At 34.3% G+C, this 20869-nt stretch overlaps 1 protein-coding gene and 1 pseudogene across 1 annotated transcript in view; both read right to left on the reverse strand.

Annotated features, from left to right (window-relative positions):
- The window catches only part of LOC149200812 (uncharacterized), a 51114-nt gene extending 50372 nt beyond the window's left edge, over positions 1-742 (reverse strand). The window contains 1 exon segment of the mRNA XM_089401083.1: positions 105-742. Within this exon segment, the coding sequence (XP_089257209.1) occupies positions 105-742 (638 nt within the window).
- Positions 743-9433: 8691 nt separating this feature from the next.
- LOC149200813 (disease resistance protein Roq1-like) overlaps positions 9434-20869 on the reverse strand; it is a 46016-nt pseudogene continuing 34580 nt past the window's right edge.

The raw sequence follows: 20869 nt of genomic DNA on the forward strand, positions 1-20869 counted from the left end.
ATCCACAATAAATGTCTGTCTGTAAGGAACGCCTAAAAGATATCGATATCCTTATTAATCCACCAAATTAAAAGCTAAGAAGGGAGAAGCAGGGGCGCTCTTACCCATTACACGCCTTCAGTTCAATGCCGCTTGTGTCTGCTACAATAGAAAGGGCATTCCTCCATTTCTCAATAGTTTTCGAGTTATGCCGTGGCCTCTTTGTATTGGTTTGAGGATCTATTGTTGTCTTCTTTTCCAGCATGCACAGGGCTCGAGCATACGCTCCATTTTCGTCCTCTTTACACAGAAGGATACACCGGAGTATGCTCAGGGCTCGAGCATAAACTCCATCTTGGCTCCGCGTCCACCGAAGCTCCCAAGGATTGACATGATAAAAGACGGGAATAATTGTTGAGCCCGACTCCAACATCAATACTAATTCTTTGAGACACCAACTAGATTCAGCATATCTTGGAGAAAAAATTGCAACATGGACCGTGGCAGTTCGAATCGCCTCTTCGATTTGAGAAGTCACGCTATCTCCCTTTTCCAATTCTGGCTGGTCCAAAAATACTCTTAATCCATGTTCTTTCAGGCGATGGTAGATATGCTTGGCGAGGCCTTCCTTCACGTCAGGACCACGGTGATTTATGAATACATCAAAAACATAGCTGCAGCTATTGCCCTGTGATATGGATGTGGTGGAGGATGCCGAGCAAGTAGCCTCACCAACTGTTGTCAAGTTAATCATATCTGCCATTGGCTATAGAATAACAGAGAAGCAATAACCAAAATGTGTTACAGATATTGGGGAATGTGAGCTCAACCTCTATATTTTCGACTGAATGATCTCGCAACTCCAATGAAGTTACCAGCTGCACCTTTGCTACTCTGTCTGTGTATCAATACCTAGTTATTTAAAATATTGAATACTAGTGTATAGGGTTGCTTTCTGTAATTTTCAAGTCCCCATATTATCCTCTTCTTTCTTTTATTATTAAATTATTTTTGAATGAATTGGATGGAAAGAATCAATACCGCAATTTGAACCGTGGAAACATGAACTTCCGACCACAGTTTATATTATTGTTTTTTTATATAGCCTAACTATTCATTTGCTTATTGCATCGTGTTTATTTTTTTCCACAGATGTTACCTATCCTTGTACATTAAAACCTTCAGTACACAAGAAACACTCGCCAACATAAAATATGTCTTATTTACACTTTTCTTTTCAGTAGCCTTATTTACACTTTACTCTGCAAAACCACCGGCATCCACCATAAGAAGCTAAGAGGAAGTAGACGTACATGCACAACAATGTCACAGTTATGGATTTATTAAATTTTAGTTATTAAGTTTAGAATTTGGATTTTAAATTTAATTTTATCAGAATGGATGAATACATATGGCTATATATTTCTAGTTTTTTTGGTTGGAATCTGGTTTTAAAAAAAATTTAAAAATCAAAATATTGGAGTGTTTAAATTCTTTTTACAATAGAAATGGATTCAGTACTATCAAAAATCTTTAAAACCCAAAATCTTAAATCCTAAAATTTAACAGCTATAATTCAAATTTTCAAAAAATTATACTAAATTTTATTATAATCTTACCAAAATTTCTATTATTTTTAAAACTAATTTCTATTATTTTTAAACTAATTTGTAGATTTTTTTCCTACACTTACCAGATTCAATGATACTATTGCTGTTTCAATGATACTAGTGTACTAGTGATGTACGTAAACATCAAACAATTACACGTGCGTTGATATTTCAATGTGTAGTTGTTGAATTAAAAAAACCCACGACCGATCATCCAAATAATCTTTTACCGTCAATCAAATCTGATGGTGTTGATTATCAGAGAGCAAAGACTCAAACACATAAACACAGCACATAATTTAGAACTTGGAACTTAACAACTTGCAACTTCATTCGCTGATCAGGTATTTATACAGGACAAAGAAAGTTCTGGAGATTGATTGGGGCGGTGGTTTTTTCAGGAAGTTTTGCCCTGCATTAAATCATCTGTTGAATTCTGACTGCTGTAATAATGGTGGTAGTTGGAATTAGTTCTTTCCAACACTCTTCCTAATTGCCCATTGTCAATGAATTCTAGAACCTGCATTAAATCATCTGTTGAATTCTGACCGCTGTAATAATGGTGGTAGTTGGAATTAGTTTCTTCCAACATTGATAATTGTTGATTTTTCAATTTCCCAAGAGTTGTTGATTTTTCTATTGGTGCCCGCTTGCCACGATCATTTTCCTGCACGATCACACCTTTTCGCCACAACTTTCTCGAGAGGGCGTTCCTCCTGGTCGACGTGGAGGTTGGCTGACTGGTTGTTTTTTAAGGCGTTGTTACGCAAGCCTGGAGATCGGTGTAGATATTGTTGATCAGATGAGCCAGCCGCAGGGAAATAGTGACCGAGGGCGTCAGCAGCTTTGAATTCGTGGAGCGGTGCTCATTCCAAGAGAGTGTCGAACTGCGGTTTGCATGGACGTGCAGATTCAGAACAATGAACGGTACCAAGTTTTGGCACTTATGACCCGTTGGCTACGCATTTATAGATTGTTAGTGCAGTGGAATCGTGGGTGCTCGATCTATGGCTCCACTGATCAGGCCAATCAACGGTGAGGGCGGTAGTGGCAGAGTCGTGGTCTCGGGGCGCAACGGTGAGGTGTGGTGCAGCGGTGGACTGAGATCCACAGAGCCAGCACTGGATGGTGGATCTGCATGCTGGTGGTGGCTTGATTGCATCTATCAATTGCAGTCGAAGTTGGGCAGGTCGATTGGCGGCAGCTTGCGCCGGGTGTGTGGCCGAATTTTGCTCTTAGAGAAGCCATCGGAGGTCATAGATCTGTTGCGAAATAGTGGTGTGGAGGTTGTTGTTGTGGTAACATCTGGGGTTTCTGGGGTTATTTCTGGATATTTTTTTTGGGGTATTTTTGTAAGTGGTTCGGTCCACGTTTTTACATATGCTTCTTGCATTTGCAATATATAATCTTTTTTTTAGGAATATATCATACTTTTTCTTCGTGTAAAAAAAAAACATGTGGGGTTTACGAGTTGGCATCGGTGTGCGCAGTGATTGAATGGATTAGATCTCTGTTTGGGCGTGGAGTCAGTTGACAAAGCAACGTGAAAAGGGCCGAGTTGGCGTAGGTGGACCGACCTGATCTAAGGTAGAGGGTCTGATTTGTCAACTGCGGCGGAAGCCGGGTAGTGGATCGAGATCTGCTGCGATTTTGTTTTGAGGAGCAGAGAACTTGAGTGCACGGGTCATGGTGTTGACCGACTATGGAGACCTTCCGAGGCGCAATCAAAAGAAAGGAGCTCTATCGTTGGGTATCTTTGAAATCGTTTTTTCTCCTTTTGAATACTTTTTTATTAAGGGGTTATAATATTTTTAAGCAGAAAGTGTTTGGAGGGCATTTTAAAAGGGGGTCATTTTTTTTAAGAAGGTTTCTATATCTTTAAAAATGATTTGTTTTGTGCCTCCATCTGAAAGGGGTTGTATTAAGGGCACCATTTTTTTTAAGATATGGAGATAGATCCATTTTATTTCAATTGTTAGAGGTTGAATATTTTTTTTGAGATAGACCTGTTAATATGAACAATTAGATGACAGAAGCATACTTGAATGAGAGCAATAAGCTTGACAGATCCAATTATTCTAATTGGAAATTTAAGTTGCAGACCCTGTTGGAGAGGCAAAACGCATGAGCAATTGCAAGCAGTGATGAGTTGAAGCCGGCCATAGCTACAGACGAAACAACAACAACAATCCAGGATTGGGAAAAGAGGGAGAATAAAGAAAAAGTGCTCTTAAAATTGTTAGTGAAAGATTGTATTATCCCTCACATCCGAGAATGTAAATCAACAAATGACATTTGGACAACTCTCAAGGACCTGTACTAGATCAAAAACACAAATCACCTGTTGCTTCTGAAAAGCAAGATTCTCTCCATTAAAATGGAGAAGAATGAATCAATGGTTGCATTCATCTCTCGAATCAAGAAGCCCAGAGATAACCTGGGTGACATAGGGGAGACAATGCCAAACACTGATCTTGTCACGATTACCATGAATGGTATGACTGATGACTATTAGATGTTTATCACGGGATTGAATGCGAGAGAGAAAACCCCCAAATTTGAAGAATCGACAGGGATCCTGATGCAAGAGGAAGAAAGGTGGATGACTCTAAAACGCCAGAGTTCAGATCTTGCTTTAATGTCGAAGAAAAAGCCCTTCAGAGAGAAGGCAAATGCAAGACAAAAAGGCGGAGGTACACCACAAAGAAAACCACCTCAAGGTATGTCTTCAAACAGAAGTGATTCATAACCCAACTGTTTTTATTGTAGTAGAGTTGGTCACATTGCTAAGAATTGCCATTAAAAGAAGCTTGATGAAGGTCGACATATACATAAGAATCATGCAGGGAACTTTGCTGATGATGATCAGAATTAGAATCTCAGATTGTTTGTATCTGATTATGTGTACTCCACTGAGGATGATGAAGTGGAAAATTGGTTTGTGTACTTAGGAGCTTCCACTCACAGGACAAGTAACAGACATTGGTTTGATAATTTCAAAGAAATGAACAGTGGTGCTAATATCTACTTTGGTGGTGATAGAGGGTACCAAATCAAAGGGTATGGTAATGTTTTTGCCGTATTTCCTGATGGAAATGTTAGGCATATTCAAAATGTAATGTATGTACCAAGAATAAAAAAGAATCTGATCTATGTTTCTATGATAACATATCAGAAACTTAAGGTAGAGTTTTTTAAGTCTTATTGTGTTATTAAAGATCTTCTAGATTGTATGAAGCCAATTGCATCAGATATTCGAGTGGGAGGAATGTATAAGCTTAATGTAAGAAGTGTACAACACCAAGCCTTGACTTCATCAGTTATCACTACAAAAGACTTATGGCATCAAAGATTCGGTCATATCAATTTTAATGACCTACTGCTACTTCAGAAACGAGGTATGGTCAATGGTCTTCCATTTTTAACATGGTATTAGGAAGCATTTATTCAATAGATTGAGGAAAGCATCGTATGGACTAAAACAGGCACCCAAGTCGTGGTATGATAAAATTGATTCATTTTTCCTACAACATAGTTATAAAAGAAGCAAAAATGACCCTAATCTGTATATTGCGTTTGATTTTTAAGATAAGGGTAAATGGAGTATGTTCCAATATCCGTTTTTTCAATGAACTAGTTACTATTACACTAAGGGAACTTTTAAGATGTTTTCTTAAGACAAGAAATATTTTTTCTTAAAAGGTCATTTTTTATTTTAATTATTTTACATTAAAATTTAATATAAATTAAATTGTCTTAAATATAAAATTTAAGAGAAAAACAATTTGAGACAAAAACAATTTAAGAAAAAACTTCATATTTGGACAAAAATATCTTAAGACAAAACTAAGACAAAAACAATTTGAGACAAAAATATTTTAAGACAAAGCTTTATATTTAAGACAAAAACAGTGTAAGACACAAATATTTTAGGACAAAAGCAGTTTGAGATAAAAATATTTTAAGACAAAACTTTACATATAAGACAATGGCCACTTAAGACAATAACAATTAAGATGAAACCTATTTAAGACAATTAAAAATTAAGGAAAAACCATATCAATTTAAAACAATATTATCTAACAATTGCAAAATTAACTCTGACAGTGCGCCCTAAGTCCACTAGCTTGCAGGCTACTATTGTCTCACGCATATACCGATGCTGCTATTTCAATTACCATTCACGTTATCTTATATAAAGACAATGACCTTTTGTGCTCTTCGTTTTGTGGGGGTAGCCAACTCTGGAGAATGTGACAACTTTCCCCAGCAAGATTTCCCGAACATCAATTCCTCTTATGTCCCTTCGATCTCTATTGATACAATTAGAGACAACTTGTTTGTCGTTGGATTCGACACTACTAAACAAAGGGGGATTTTAAGATAATTTTTTAATATAAAAGAAATCATTTGTCTTAAAATTTTCAATACAAGGCACTTGTAAAAAAGGTAAAGGTAAAAGATTAGGGGTTTGTCTTTACACTATTGATGGGTTATTCAGGAAGTGGAGCGATGGAGGTTAACAACAACTGATGGGATTTAGGGCGATGGAGATCACAACAGATGTGTGCTTAGTGAGAGGAGAAATGGAGGCACTTTCGTTGAATATGAATACACAGTAACATAGTTGGAGTATTTTTCAGGGTCTCCATTGATTGTGTTGTAATTTGTGTTTTTGATCGTTTCATTTATTTTGAATGCTACTTCTATCCACTCATTGTTGTTATCAACACATTGTTATGTTGGAACTCTTGACTGTCATCGATAACATGGATTAGATTCACCTGAAGGATTGTTGAAAAATGCAGCAAGAAATTCTCAATTTGATTTTGCCTTGATTAAATTGAGAAAATTTGAATTTCCACTTCAGCAGACAATTTGGATGCAGTTAAGTTGTGTGACATGACTTGTGTCACTAGCTTACTCAATAAATTTGAGTTGGAGGAGTTAGAGTTCAGTTAAGCATGTGTGATTGCTAATTTGTAGCAATTAAAGTCAATTATATCAAGTTGTTTTTAGTTAAACTAGTTCCAATTGTTGGAAGAACTAGTGGAAGGTCAATTATGTAGTCAGACTTTAGTCAAACTCAGTGATCATTTAGTTAATTGATAAATCAACCCAAAATAATAACTAGTGCATGAAGAGAATTCGAGTTCCCCAGCTATGGTGGAGATTCCAAGGGAGTGTAACATCAGTTGTAGACTAGTCTTGAGTGTACAGGTCTTGCATGCAGTCAGATGATCAACCTTGGGAATTGCGGAATCCATTTTGGAAAAATTCCTAAATAATAGGGGCAAATTTCTCAAGGAATTTCGCAAGGAAATAGGGGCTCAAGTAGAGGCATAAATTGACTAATTTTAGGTCATAGCTTCTTAGTGAGAAAACAGATAGGTTATTCACTTCTAGTTTGTGCTCAATTGAGCAAAGAAATTGTAATACACCTCTATTCATCATATTAATCCAAGCAGGAATTGGGGTTTTTAGTAGATTTCTTTCCCCAGGAAAAATATTGTGTGCATGTGTGTTATTTCTTATTGCATGTTTGAAATTTTTGTTCTAAATTGTGAATTAACTTCCGCAGAGCAGTATAGTAGGTTTGTGTCTTGTGATTTTGATTAAAACTTCATGAGCAGTTGCAAATCTACACCATAATTTCTACAAGGACGGTGGAGGAAAATTACAAAATATCCGTTGGCAGACAATATGCCTACTTCAAAATCTCTACGACAACTTTTGCGAGAAGCAGACATTCAGGATAAAAGATTGGATTGTGGAATCATTAGTCACAAAATTCACAAGGAAGGTAATTTTGGCTACATGTGTGGAGGTAAATTGATTAAATGTAGCCTTCACTGGTGCAGTTGTTGGTGTTGTTGAGTGCAATATGTCTAAGCACAATTATCTGAGCTAGATTTAGTTTTTATCATGATTCTAGATGATATCAGAGATCTCTATTGGTTTTTTTGTTTCAAGGTACACTAATAACAATTTTTTTTACACTCTAGTTTTTGTTCTACTATGTGGTCTATCAGAGACGCACTAGTTGGTTGTTTTTGTGGTCTTTTTTCTAAACCTTTGCTCCTGTGTATCTTCCTTCTCCTTCTCTAGTTTGGGATTGGTCGATCATGGGATTTTTTGGGATCTTAGCTACTACCTATTGGTCTTCTCTGTGGTCTATCTTAGACGAACTAGCTGGTCATTTTACGTGGTCTTTCTTCTAAACTTTTTCTCTTGTGGATATTCCTACTCCTCTTTGGTTTTGAATTGGTTGATCGGGGGATTTCAGATGATCTTTATAGCTACGTAAGTGCATTCATTTTGGTTGGTGGAGTTGGTAACATATTTTAATTTTGAATTCTATTAAGAAGGAGTCTCTTGGGGTCATTAATTGGTCCGGGGAAATATTTATTTTCCAAGTTGGCCATTAATTATGAGGGAGAATCCATTAATGGTTTGGGTCATCATTGAAGATATTTGTCGATTGTGTGCTTGATGAGATTTTCTTAACGACATTGGTTGGTGGTGATTGGTCAGCTTATTGTACTTGAAAGGGTGTCCTAGTGGATTAAGTTGGTGATGACCTACAATGAGTGGGGCCTATAATTGATAATTGACATTAATTTACTGTCTACATATTTTATCGAGGTTTTTTCAGACACTTCTGCATAAGGTATTTTTAGTAATGCTCTCTACTTTGGTGCACATATAGGTGGGGTTGCAGAGTGTCGACGGTGTCAGCTATACAACTGGCCTTTACATCTATCAGGAGGATGTCACTTGATACTAAAGGCAATTGGGGTGATCACATGCCATTACCCAATGCGTTGGTACATGAGACCATTGAGGCAGAGAGTCGTGGCTATCCCAAGTCGGGAGTCCAACCCTCTGGGATATCTCTTGTACATGGAGTTATACACGTGGATTCAAATGTTTTGGTATCCCCACCGGCTATTGAACCTGAATGTGGTAATCCATGGAAAAAAAATTCCATCATTCACGGAAAAAGAATGCAGTTAAGGTTGATCTGGATTATCAGAAACTCGTTTTTGGTTCTGATGTTTTTTGGGACCGGGTGGTAGGATTACAACAACGGGCTTTGGCGGGTAAGTGGTATTATCTATGAATGGATGACTCTCAGATGACGTCTTGTGTTAAAGAACACTAGTACCCTATTCTTAAGTACTCTCCTCTTTTCGGCATTTTATACAATTAGTGGTTCTACTTCCACTTTATTAATGATGACGAAGATGAAAAGATTTTGGGATCGTATTGGGTTGATGGCCATGGTTTCCTCTCTTTACATCAGTGGCATGTGGAATTTGATCCATACCTAGAATTACCACGAAAGAAATTGGTTTGGTATAAACTCTCTAGTTTACCCCTTGTATTCTAGTCACGTGAATCACTCATGATGATCGCCAATTCCATTGGTAAATTTGTTTTCCTAGAGGAAGCAATCATGTTACAGAGAGATAAATGTATCGAATGGATTTCGGTGGAGGTGGAATTTGTTGTTGGCCTTAGCACGAAGGTGAAGCTCAATTGCGGTGGCTTCTCTACTAGGCAACGAATTGACTATTGGCCAATTCCTTTTTGCTACCTAGGTTATCATAATGTTGGGAATATTATTGCTAAGCGCTCGCGTAGATTTAGAAATCAGCGACATGGAATATCAGAGACCACCTGTGATGGGGGTCCTCCATTCACATTTGTAGACTCTCCGATGGCTCAGGAGATTGGTCAGCACTCTCTCTCGGGTAAGCTTAAAATCACACCACCTATGACATGTCCTGAGAAACATATTCGTAATGATTTGGTAGCGAGTGTTGTTTCCCTTAGTGATTCTACATTCCATCCTTTACGTATTTTTTCTTCGCATATTCCGCTGCCACATTCTGATGGTATTGAACATCTTTCATTGTTATCTGTACCAGAAATTGATCCATGTTAAGACAATTTTGAATCTACCCAAACTCTATCTTTTGATGCGAATGGAACAACCTACACTACTCATGACTCATTGATTGTTAGCCCCGACCCTACTCACATTCAATTTGGGACTTTTTCTAGAGATGTTTCTCCTACTAATTTGGTGGGGAGTTATGTCGAGTTTTTCTGCCTTCATCCTACTATCCATCTGGAGACCTTGCTAATTCGTTCACCCTCGTCTCCTAACATCTCTATCAGTCCCAATTCTCATCAGAATGTGACCATTATGAAGGAATATTTTTTGAAACCTTCGAATTGTTCAAATGGGACTGATAGTGATCTTCACAATCTTTCTAGAACATTGTATCTTGGTACGTCATATTTTGTTTCTACTTTCTCTCTTATTCGGGCCCTTAGATATTATTTGCCAGATTATGAGGGATTACCATGATAATCACATCCTTAAACGTGAGGGGCTTTGGGAGTGTCGAAAAAATCATCATACTCCGGCACTTGATTGGGGTTAATCACCCCTCTATTATCCTTTTACAAGAGACGATGATGATTGGAGACAAAATTTGGCCCAATCTCCTATACATTTGTCTTAGGTGGTGGGTATGTGTTGTGGATTCTTTGAGTTTATTTGGCGGTCTTGAAGATTTTTGGGATCCTAAGGTCATGAATTTTCTTGCCTAAAAATCCTTTGCAGGTATCCTTCTATCTAGTTTCATGAGGGGCTTGAAGGACATATTTAATATTCTTAATACATATGCGCCATATTCTTCCAGAAGATACTTTTGGGATAAATTGGAATCCTGCGACCTGTTAAAGATGGTATCCATTATTTTGGCGGGTTATTTGAACCTCACCATTGAAGATAATGAGGTATGGTGGGGTCACTGCAGACTGGACCCATTGGCGGGGTACTTCATCGATTTTTTTGGCAAGATCCACTTGGTGGATATTTTTTCGGCTCCCTTTATTCTAACCTGGAGAAATGGTTGGGCTGGGTCCACAAGCATCGCTAAGAGACTTGACCATTTCATGCTTGACGATGTTAGAATTAAAATTTGTTTCATCTTCATCTCCTTCTCCAGGATAAAAACTTTTCAAATATATAATAAAATCAGCTATATCATGTCACTCACCATTTATATAGGTCTTCAATGGAAGATAGGAAAACGGTTCTCTCTTATTCGTAGTATTTTACATCATTGTAGACTGCCGGAAGGACTGATCGTTCATTTTCTATAGCAATAGGTCTCTCCCAAAGCCCATCGATGCTTATCAGCGTTAATTTTAGCTAGAAAACCAAATGAGTGAATGAAACAAAGAGGTAAGCAAAACATGTATTGAAAACAACCATATATCAAGAAAATGAAACAAAGAAAACAAGAGAAAAATATGCTACAACTCAAAAATAGTTAGTGATTCCAATATTCTTCCATCAAATTGGAAGCAAGGACCAAACTTAGAATATACGAAACTTCATGTCGACAAATCAAGGTTTACATACGTGAGAATTAGATTGAAGGTAAAATCACACACTATTGTGATATATGACCTAGTAAATGATGTTTTTCGGGTGACATAATCCTCGATGACGAGCAATGGGAGACTCCTAAACCCCACATGCATAACGCCTTGATTGGCCCCCACATTTGAGTGGTCTCCAAAATGTCAACAATGGTTTCACGATAAAATTTGATGCAAATTAATTGGACGATAACTTCGATCTGCATATAATTGCAATTACATTATTTGTGGAAAATCGAATACCTGAGAATTTTTGCAAACCTGGCTGTGGCGATACCAATTTCCTCACCATCACTAATCAGCAATGCACTTTTAATCACGTAACATACGCTTTAGAATTTCTCCAATTCTCTTTCACTTATGAATCTCTACGCTTCTCTTTCTGATTAACAAATTAAATTTAACAATTATTGTTTTACACGATTGATGGAGCGTTGTGTTTTTTGGTTTATCTTATATCTGGTTCGTGATCTTCACTCCAATTATGGATATGATGAACAATGGGAAAGAGGGGCCACGCCCTACATCTCTGTTTGTTGATTTTCATGATCATTTCAAGATGGACCAAAAGGAATACTTGGACATCTTCTGTTGGCGTTGGAATCAAATATTACACAATATCTCAATTCTCATTTTTTTTTTTTATTTCTTCCAACTTTCTAATGTGGTGCCAATATTCCATTATGTTATTCTTGATTATGTTTTAGAAACAACCATTGACAGTAAAATTATTTGCATGCGGTCTTTGCCCTTACAGGCTTTTTTACTGAATCACGACTATGATTTTTTTCATATTTGAGTGCTTTAATTTTCATTTTCTTATCAACTGCTTCCACTGACGAGCCATATGAGTGGTACCTCAGGGACACTCACAATCCCCTCCAATCGCAATGTTGTTATGGGATCACAGAAACCCACAGATGGACCAAACTGTTCCTCTACATAAAATTTTGGGACAAAGGAAACCCTGTTTTGGGGCCCAATTGTAGTCTAGATTGTGGGGGCGGTGCCTCCACAAGGTAACATCAAAACCCAAGTACATCATTCCAAATAATCAACTAAAGGAATCATGGAAGTTTATGAAGGACCATGCCTTGATTTGTAAGTTGATGGACATTCAGTTGAAGGAGCAAGATATAGTAAAATGGATCCAAAAGAAATAGAGGCTGGTGGGTCCAACAAAACTTCGAATGAGGGCCAAGGGTTTCTTCACAGTGATCTTTGCAGATCTGGAAGACCACAAAAGAATGTTTGAAAATGGCTCTTATTTCATGAACAAAGTTCTTATTCTTTTGCATGCTTTCACAATGTTTGAAATTGTTGAATTGGTTTTGAGTATCAACCACATCAATGATTTTTGCTCCAAATGTTGCAATTGATGCTTTCATTGTCATCATGGAAGAGTAACAATTTAATGCTACTCTTTCCTATGCTACTACCTTACAACTTTTCCTTTGCAACATGTGGTGCAATTTCTAGTTAATAATCTCAAATAATATGTCGTAACATATATTAACCAAACTTCATTACTGATAGTTGTGAATATAGGAGCAATATTATTAATAATGTAGTATGTAGCATTATATACCTTTTACCTGCTGCAATGCAAAGTTGGGATATCTTCTTTGTCATTGGAATTGAGTGGGTGCTTCTTACAACACTTTAGAGCTATTCATTTGTCACCTTATTCCGTTTGCACAGGAATTCTATAGTGAGATGTGCTTTTCATCCCCTAGAATAGTTGGCCTTGTGGACAAAAATATTTTTAAAAACTGACCAACCTATTAATAGATTAATTTCTGTCAAATCCCTATTTTGTTCTTTACATTTTGTTTTGGCTTTTTCTTCTTGCATTGGATGCCTTTTTGGTACGTAAATGCAAGGTGAGTTGCCTCTCTAACAAAATTTGTTATTTAACAACATGAAACAATGTCTTCATATGTTAGGTAGTTTCATTTTTATTGAACCTAAATTCATTTTCATGTTTAACCTCTATTTGGCATCAAATAAAAATGCATAAGGGATCATTTTTTTCCTTACCATGATGTCTAGGCAGAAAAGGTGCAGAATTTCTAAACTAAAGGAGCATATCCGCTTCATTTCAAGGTATATAGGATGCATGAATTGAATTGTGGGTATGAATGGTAGAACACGGAAGAACCCTTGGAGGTATGGGCTCACTATGTGGAGCATAGTATGATCTATGCATACACAAGAGTTCACATGCAGGCTCTTACATGAAATATTTTGTTATACTGGACTTTCCCTTTCATCTGTACTAAACTACAACTTCAATCGAAATTTAAAAATAAACTTAGTACAAATTGTACGGAAGCTTGACATGAGGCAAACTTCTAGATAATTTTTACAAATCTTGTCTAAGATAAGTGAGTAATAACTACAATTATTTCACCAAAGTGAGTACATCGAAGATTTGAACAAACGACATTGTTTATCTATTTTCTGATGCTTTCTTTTTTAGTTTCCCAGGGATAATTCCATAGATGAATAAGATAAATTTAACGTCCAGTGAATGACCACAAAGTAGGTCAATGTGACTCAAAAATATGATGCAGTAGTGGCACATTGAATGTGTGGAATGAACTCCCAGAATCTGAAATATAGAACACTAAACTTCCCAAATAACCAAAGGTATAAACATATATGACATGAAAAGGGCTACTCATCGTCATCAGAAGAGGAAGCCCCTCATCTCACAACAAAAACAACAATGGCCGTAAGGAGGAAGATAGAAAGAATGAAAATTGTGTTTCAATGAATAGTTTTCTTGTGATGCACTATCATGCTATGACTTACTCACCTAGATAATATCACTGAAATTCCCCTATAGGTGTACATCAAATATCAAATTACTACCTCAATTATTCATCAAGAGAAATGAAGGCATACAATCTCATTCAGAAACTTCTACCCGAACTCCACTTGATTGTAATCCGTTGAAATCTTTGATTTCATATTGAGTCATGATCGAAGCAGATGCAGGCTTTAAATACATTTCAATGTCTCACTATATATCATGTTCATATTTCTTACGTGTAGCCCTTTAACTTTTAATGAGAATGATTGGGCTACACTCATGTTGTGATCCTCCTTGATCATCTTCCCCATTTTGAGAGAAAAGAAGGGAGGCTCCTTGCTAAAATATTCTCATGTTTGAAATCAAAGAAACACCCTAAAGTTATGTTGTCCATACAAATATTTTTCTACCCTTTAGTATGGAATTGTTAGTAGTTGTTCTGCACATGGACTTTTCACATTCTCATGCTTATTATTTTGGAAGATCTCACACTTACTATCTATCTTCGAATTTCTTTTTTTATATACCTGTTCAACAGAAACATTTCTTTCTTTACAAGCCTAATCATGAGTACATTATGAATAAGTGTAACACCATATCTCATGATTTCGGAGCCTGTTTGAGGCAAAATTTTACATCACCAAGATCATCTCGTTGAAAGAAACCTAATGAGAGGTTGCCTTACTTATATTTTGTCGTATTGGATATAGTCATGGAACACTGAAGACAATGTTCCCCTCACAAGGGAGAGGTTGTAACAACCCTAATTCCCTTGCATGTACATTTTCTTATTGGTTAGTGTGGTCATGTCATCGTTTTATCCTATAAAAGTTAGTAAATATGTTATTAGTCCCTGCCCCTTCAGGGCTGCACAGACTATTTTTGCACTATTCCCACACAAAAACCAAAATTAATCCATTCAGTTTAACCCAATGTTTTAGATTTATATTTTATGAAGCATTTTTTCATCTACTTATGAACATTATACCATGGTTATTTCAACCAATACATAACTTGGAGGTCTTATTTGGCCTCATATTGAAGCAAGACATATTGAAATTTAAGGTAAATGTCGATTAATACAAAGAGTCCCATGAGTTTTCAGTTTATGTCAACTAACGCTAACATTAGTTAGAATCATAACCCATATCTTGTTTACGGACTTGCAGACACGACAATGTTATGTCACGACATGGCTTTGTATTTTTTTCCTTTTTTAGTCCATACCTTGTTCCATGTTCAAAGCTCAACCCTTTCTTTGCAGGAAAGGGACTGCCTGGAACTGCCGAGGAAATCTTGGCTTGGTTCCAGTCTAACCCTTACCCTTGGAATGCGTCAAGGTCTTTCTCTATTCTAATTCAAACACATAATTGCAATTCAATTCTTTTGGTTTATATTACAAGATTTTCCAGTTTTCATTATAATCTCTATGTCTCCACACCGTTTTGTGACTTTGGACCCCCGAATCCTTGATGACTATAAAAGTTGGACTGTGTTAAAGTTTAATATTTACAGGTTTGGATATCGGGAAAGAAAGCAACATACTTTTTGCTCATACACAGAACTATTTTAAGAGACAACTTCTTTGTAGTTTGACCTACTCATAAATAACAGACAAAATACTTATCTGTTCTTTTCAAGAAATAACCTCTTACTTAATATGTTTATACATATACATGCATATTTTCTTGTATTGTTTTCTATTCGCAAAATCACATCTGCTTCTACCATCCTACTAGTTTTAGCAGATTATCATGACAAATTCCAGTTTGCAAATCACATAACAACTAGTGGCTTTCAAGGGAGTTACTCACAATAGCTTTATAAGAGGAAAAACCCTTAATTAGTTAAACATTTATCTGCTATTCATAACAACTAGTGGCTTTCAAGGGAGTTACTCACAATAGCTTTATAAGAGGAAAAACCCTTAATTAGTTAAACATTTATCTGCTATTTTGACGTCCAATTTCTCCCTCGAACTCCCTCGAGTTCTTCAATCTCACTTAGGCAACAGTTTTGAATTCACTGGCATCAGGACCTCCAAGTCCAACCTAGAATTTTAATTTCTTTCAACAGAGGAAATCAATCAACTGAAGTCCCCCACTGGCTCTCTCAGCTCGGGAAAAATACTTCACAGACATGGTCCTGAGTTTTTTTTTCTCTCCTCCCCTTCCCCTCATCTTTGGGGAAATGAAGAAAATATATAAATGTTCCTAACTCTTAAGTGTCTTGTATCATATATATGTATATATTTATTTATTTTAAGGGCCCCATTGGTAAATTTTAAGATTTCTTATAGGGATAATGTTTTTTTTTTTAATAATAACTAATTACCATTTCAAAAAACTAGTCCAGAATCCATCATTTCTTCTGCTTAGTAAATTACTGAGTTCACAACAGTGAAAGTAACTAATAAATATTTACGACACCTGAGGTGTCATAGAAAAAGTTTAAATTAATTTTAACAAAATTTATATAATCAATTCAACCTTGAAACGTCATCGTGTCTAGCTCAAATGGTTGAAAGGATAAATTGTTATGATCTCCATCCAAGCTCATATCTCATTTATGACATGATTAATCTTCATGATGACCTCATAAATTAAAAATTTAATAGATTGAGAATTAAAAACATTAAAAGAAAAAGAATTATTGGAATTGCAAATAACAATTATTGAGATACCTTGTAGCTGAAAGGATAAATTATTATAATCTTTATCCAAGTTCAAATCTTAATTATGGCATGATTACTTTTCATGATGACGACCTAAATTAATAATTTAAAAGATTGAAAATTAAAAATATTAAAAGAAAATGAATTATTAGAATTGCATATATCAATTGTCCAAATACATTCAATTGCAAATTTCACCAAAAATTACATAATTAGATGTTGATAATAATTGGTTAGAAAACTAAAACTTTAAATATTCTTTAAATTAAATACTTAATTTTTAATTTCCCCTTTTGTAAATGATTAAATTTTAATATTCTCACATACATATATATATATATATATAACAAATAAAATGTTATTTTAATTTTTCATATTTTGAACACTTCTTATATTTCTAGTTTTAAACTTATTTGTTCTTTCTTTTTATATTTTTGATACAAATTTAGATGTCATTACAATAATATTTATCAATGTTATTTGTAAAAATTGATATAGGTGAGAAAAATGACAATCATTCCTCACAATAATTTAATAAACTTAAATATATTAGATAAATTTACATTCCTTAAAAATAAAAATAACTCAATTTAAACTTGATTGAATATTTTTTTAGTTTCTTTTATTTAAAATTCAATTAAGTTTTTAAAACTTTATTGAAATTGTAAAATTATTGATTGAAATTGTACAATCTAAAACGGTGATTTTTTCTAAAATATTCAATATATTTGTACTTTCAAAAATACAATTTCATTCCAATTATATAACAAAACTCTAATCATAATTCTTTGGAAAAAATTCCAAATCATATAATAATTGAATTTTATCTAATTATAATTTTTTGAAAAAAATCCAAATTACATAATAATTACATTTTTATTTTAATAAATTTGTAAAAAATTCATATATGAATTTTTTTTACCAAATTTAATAAATATTAAATATAAAAAACATGATAAACAATTTTTCATTTAACTATTTAGACTTATGAAACCAACTTAAAACTTTTTATTGGGAAGGAGACGGTTTTTTTGCCGGGAAAGTTATGGAAATTCTGGTCATATTTTGAGAAGATCCAGCAAGGATTTTTATAAATCTAAGTTACAATGGTTAAACTTCAAAATCTTTAGTGTCTTAGACAAGATTTTTTGAAATTGTCCAGATTCCAGCCATTTTTGACCATCGACACAATTCCTCCACATCCGTAGACGACTCTCTTCTTATTTAAACAAATCTTTATATTATTATAAAAAAATTAAAAATTTAAAAATATTAAAATTTCATTAAAATAAATTTTTAAATACATTTTATATTCCTATAAAAAACAATTTTACACAAAAGTTGGCTAATATAATATTATTAAATACATTTATTGATATAACCCAAAAAAAAATAAAAAAATCATGCAAACATATACATTTAAGAATATAATGGAAAAGTATATATACAAACATTTACGTAAGAGTGGCAAAACATTATGGGAGTCCTCAAAACGGAGGAATTTGCTCGGACTACCAAAAGTGGTCGGAAGCTGAGCAAAAAAAATTCAAAAAATCAAAAGTGGTCGGAAGCTAATCAAAACAAATTCAAAAAATCTTGTAGAGACTGTTGAATCGCGTTTTTATGATGGAAATAGATTCAGCAGCATCAAAAATGTTTAATACACCTAAAATTTTGAAGTTTAATAACTATAACTTATATTTACAAAAATCCTTCCTAGATTTTCTGTAGATATCCCTGAAATTTCCATAACTTTCCAGGCAACTCCTCGGCAAGTTAAACTACGCAGACATTATCACCCAATGAGAAAACCCAAAACTATTTGATACATTAAACAATCCAATATTATGGCGCCATGATCAATTTGCGCACCATAAAGTCGAATACAAAAATAAATCCATTCATTCCAGGGAGATCAATGGCGTGCAATATCGGGGCGTGCGACTGATCGATTTAATACCTACTACATTGCAGTTTAAGACATTAAGACACCTCTCAAGCATTTCCAACGACGTCAAATTTGCAACATCTGTAGATTGCAATACCCTTCCAATGTTCCAAGTGAAAACGTTGGAGTCCCATCAAATTTCCGAAGGAGCATGGGAGACTCTGCATAGTGTTGCCCCTGCGCCAACCCGTCAAGTTCCCAACCGACCCTGAGAGCTTTGTATAGTTTGCACAGCGGAGAATCTACCCAATCGAAAGAGTTTGAAGCCCCGTCAAGTTCTCAACCGACTCTGGTAATGTCTGCAGAGCAGAACACCCGCCACAGTAAAGACTTTAGAGCAGGCCTGGAATCCTGGAATTCCAAATCTTCTTTGCCTGCCAAATGGAAGTTTGATAACGTTTTTGTATTTTTCATGTTTTTCATTTTAAGTTTCATGTAAATTTGTGAATGTGAACTTTCTCTTATCTTGAAACTCTCTTTCAACTATTTTTGCATCTCAAATTTCATTAATCTTCTTCTAAAAGTACCTTGTTTTTTCTAAGAATTGTTGCAATTTTATTCTGTAGTAACATCTTTGGTTTAATTCTCTCTTTTTAATCATATAGTCTCTTATTTTCAAATTAAAAGAATAAGTTATTTCATTCTCAAATTTATTTTATGTTATAAAATATTCCACATTAAAAACTATTTCAATTTGCAAAATGGATTTAAGTATATAGATTTTGTTATTCATATAATAACTTTCTATGAAAAATAATTAGACCTTAATTCCATTATTTTTTATATCTTTAAATTTTATATGATTTTAATTTAGTATATATCTATGCGTATGTAAGAGAGAGAATTGATAAAGGAAAAAACTAATGAGACTCATACAAAGCTTTTGGCTAAAAGATTTATAATAATGAGATATCCATAATTTATTTTTATTTTTACTCATACAAAGCATTATAAATTCTTCAGAGTTTTGAAAATATAAGCAAAACAACTAATCCTTACTTCTTATTTAAGAGTTATGTGTTATAATTATATTAAATTGAACTTAAATTTCATTTAATCATTAAAACAATTAATTTATAAAACAACCCAAAATATATTATAACTAATTAAATCAACATTAAACCTAAAAAACAATTAAATTATTTTTTAAAACCCACCCAAAAATACAATTAAATTATTTTAAAAAATACACAATAGTATTTTGAATTTTTTTTTTTTAAATAAGAAAAGCTTCCAATATCAAGTGCATACCACTCCGGAAACAACTAAATTTTTATTAACCTCAAACCATGTACATTCATAAAACTCATAAAACTAACCGCCTCAATCAAACGTACAACCTCCACAATCACATTGGGAGTAAGTCCTAGCATTTCTTTAGCAAGTCAAAAACACCTCAAAATACTTTTGTGCTTTATTGGACTGATAGCAACGATGTAAACTATAGACATTTTAAACCCTGGTTGGGCATGCAAGTGGGATCAAGATGGCCTCTCAACTCTTGAGGAAGTGTGAAGTTTTAAACCTTGGTTGGGCATGCTAGTGGGATCAAGATGGCCTCTCAACTCTTGAGGAAGTGTGAAGTGCATATGTCAATAAATTTAAAGTTTTGGGTGCATTCAATGTTATTAGTATGAATGTTATCTCAATCCATTTAAATTTGAATATGTGAAGTTTCAAAATGCATATGACAAGTTCACACAAATGAATAACATATCAAATTTGGAATTTGATATATGCATCCAACCATATTATTATATAATAACTATTTTAAAAACTTATAATCATATGCTGTCTTCTTAAAAGATTATCCCACAAAGTTTTTAGTTGAGATAACAATTTGGTTATTAGGATTGTACAAAGTTTGAACCCTTAACAAATCCAGTGATAAACACACAAATTCTAACTAGAAGTAATTATGGGTGTTATAGGACATTGCATTATACAAAAAATTGACATGAATGGTATAGATAAAAGGTCAATTCCATTAGGTTTCCAAAAATAAAAATATTTTACGAAAATTTTTATGAGTATTCCAAAAAAAATTGGTTAAATGTTAGACCACCTATTGTATTGAAAGAAAAAAAATTGACTTGAAAGATGATAAATTCAAAGAGAAAACAATAGAAAGAGATATGGTGCACTAAGAAAATCAGAAATCGAATTTGAAAACATAAGATTATGATAATAAACTAATGCTAACGTACTTAACAATATTTAAATATTTAAACAAAATGATAACAATCTACTCACAAAACCATTTGAACCATTTATAATAAACCAAGCTCTTTAATTTTCAATTTGAATTAACAAAATAGATCATGTTTTACCATGGAGGAATACCGTAATTTTAAAAAATTGTGTCATATCCTCCT

Source organism: Pinus tabuliformis, chromosome 2_1 (assembly GCF_031772625.1).
Source record: "Pinus tabuliformis cultivar Carrire ecotype Pingquan chromosome 2_1, CPIR1, whole genome shotgun sequence".
In the NCBI taxonomy this organism is placed as follows: domain Eukaryota; kingdom Viridiplantae; phylum Streptophyta; class Pinopsida; order Pinales; family Pinaceae; genus Pinus; species Pinus tabuliformis.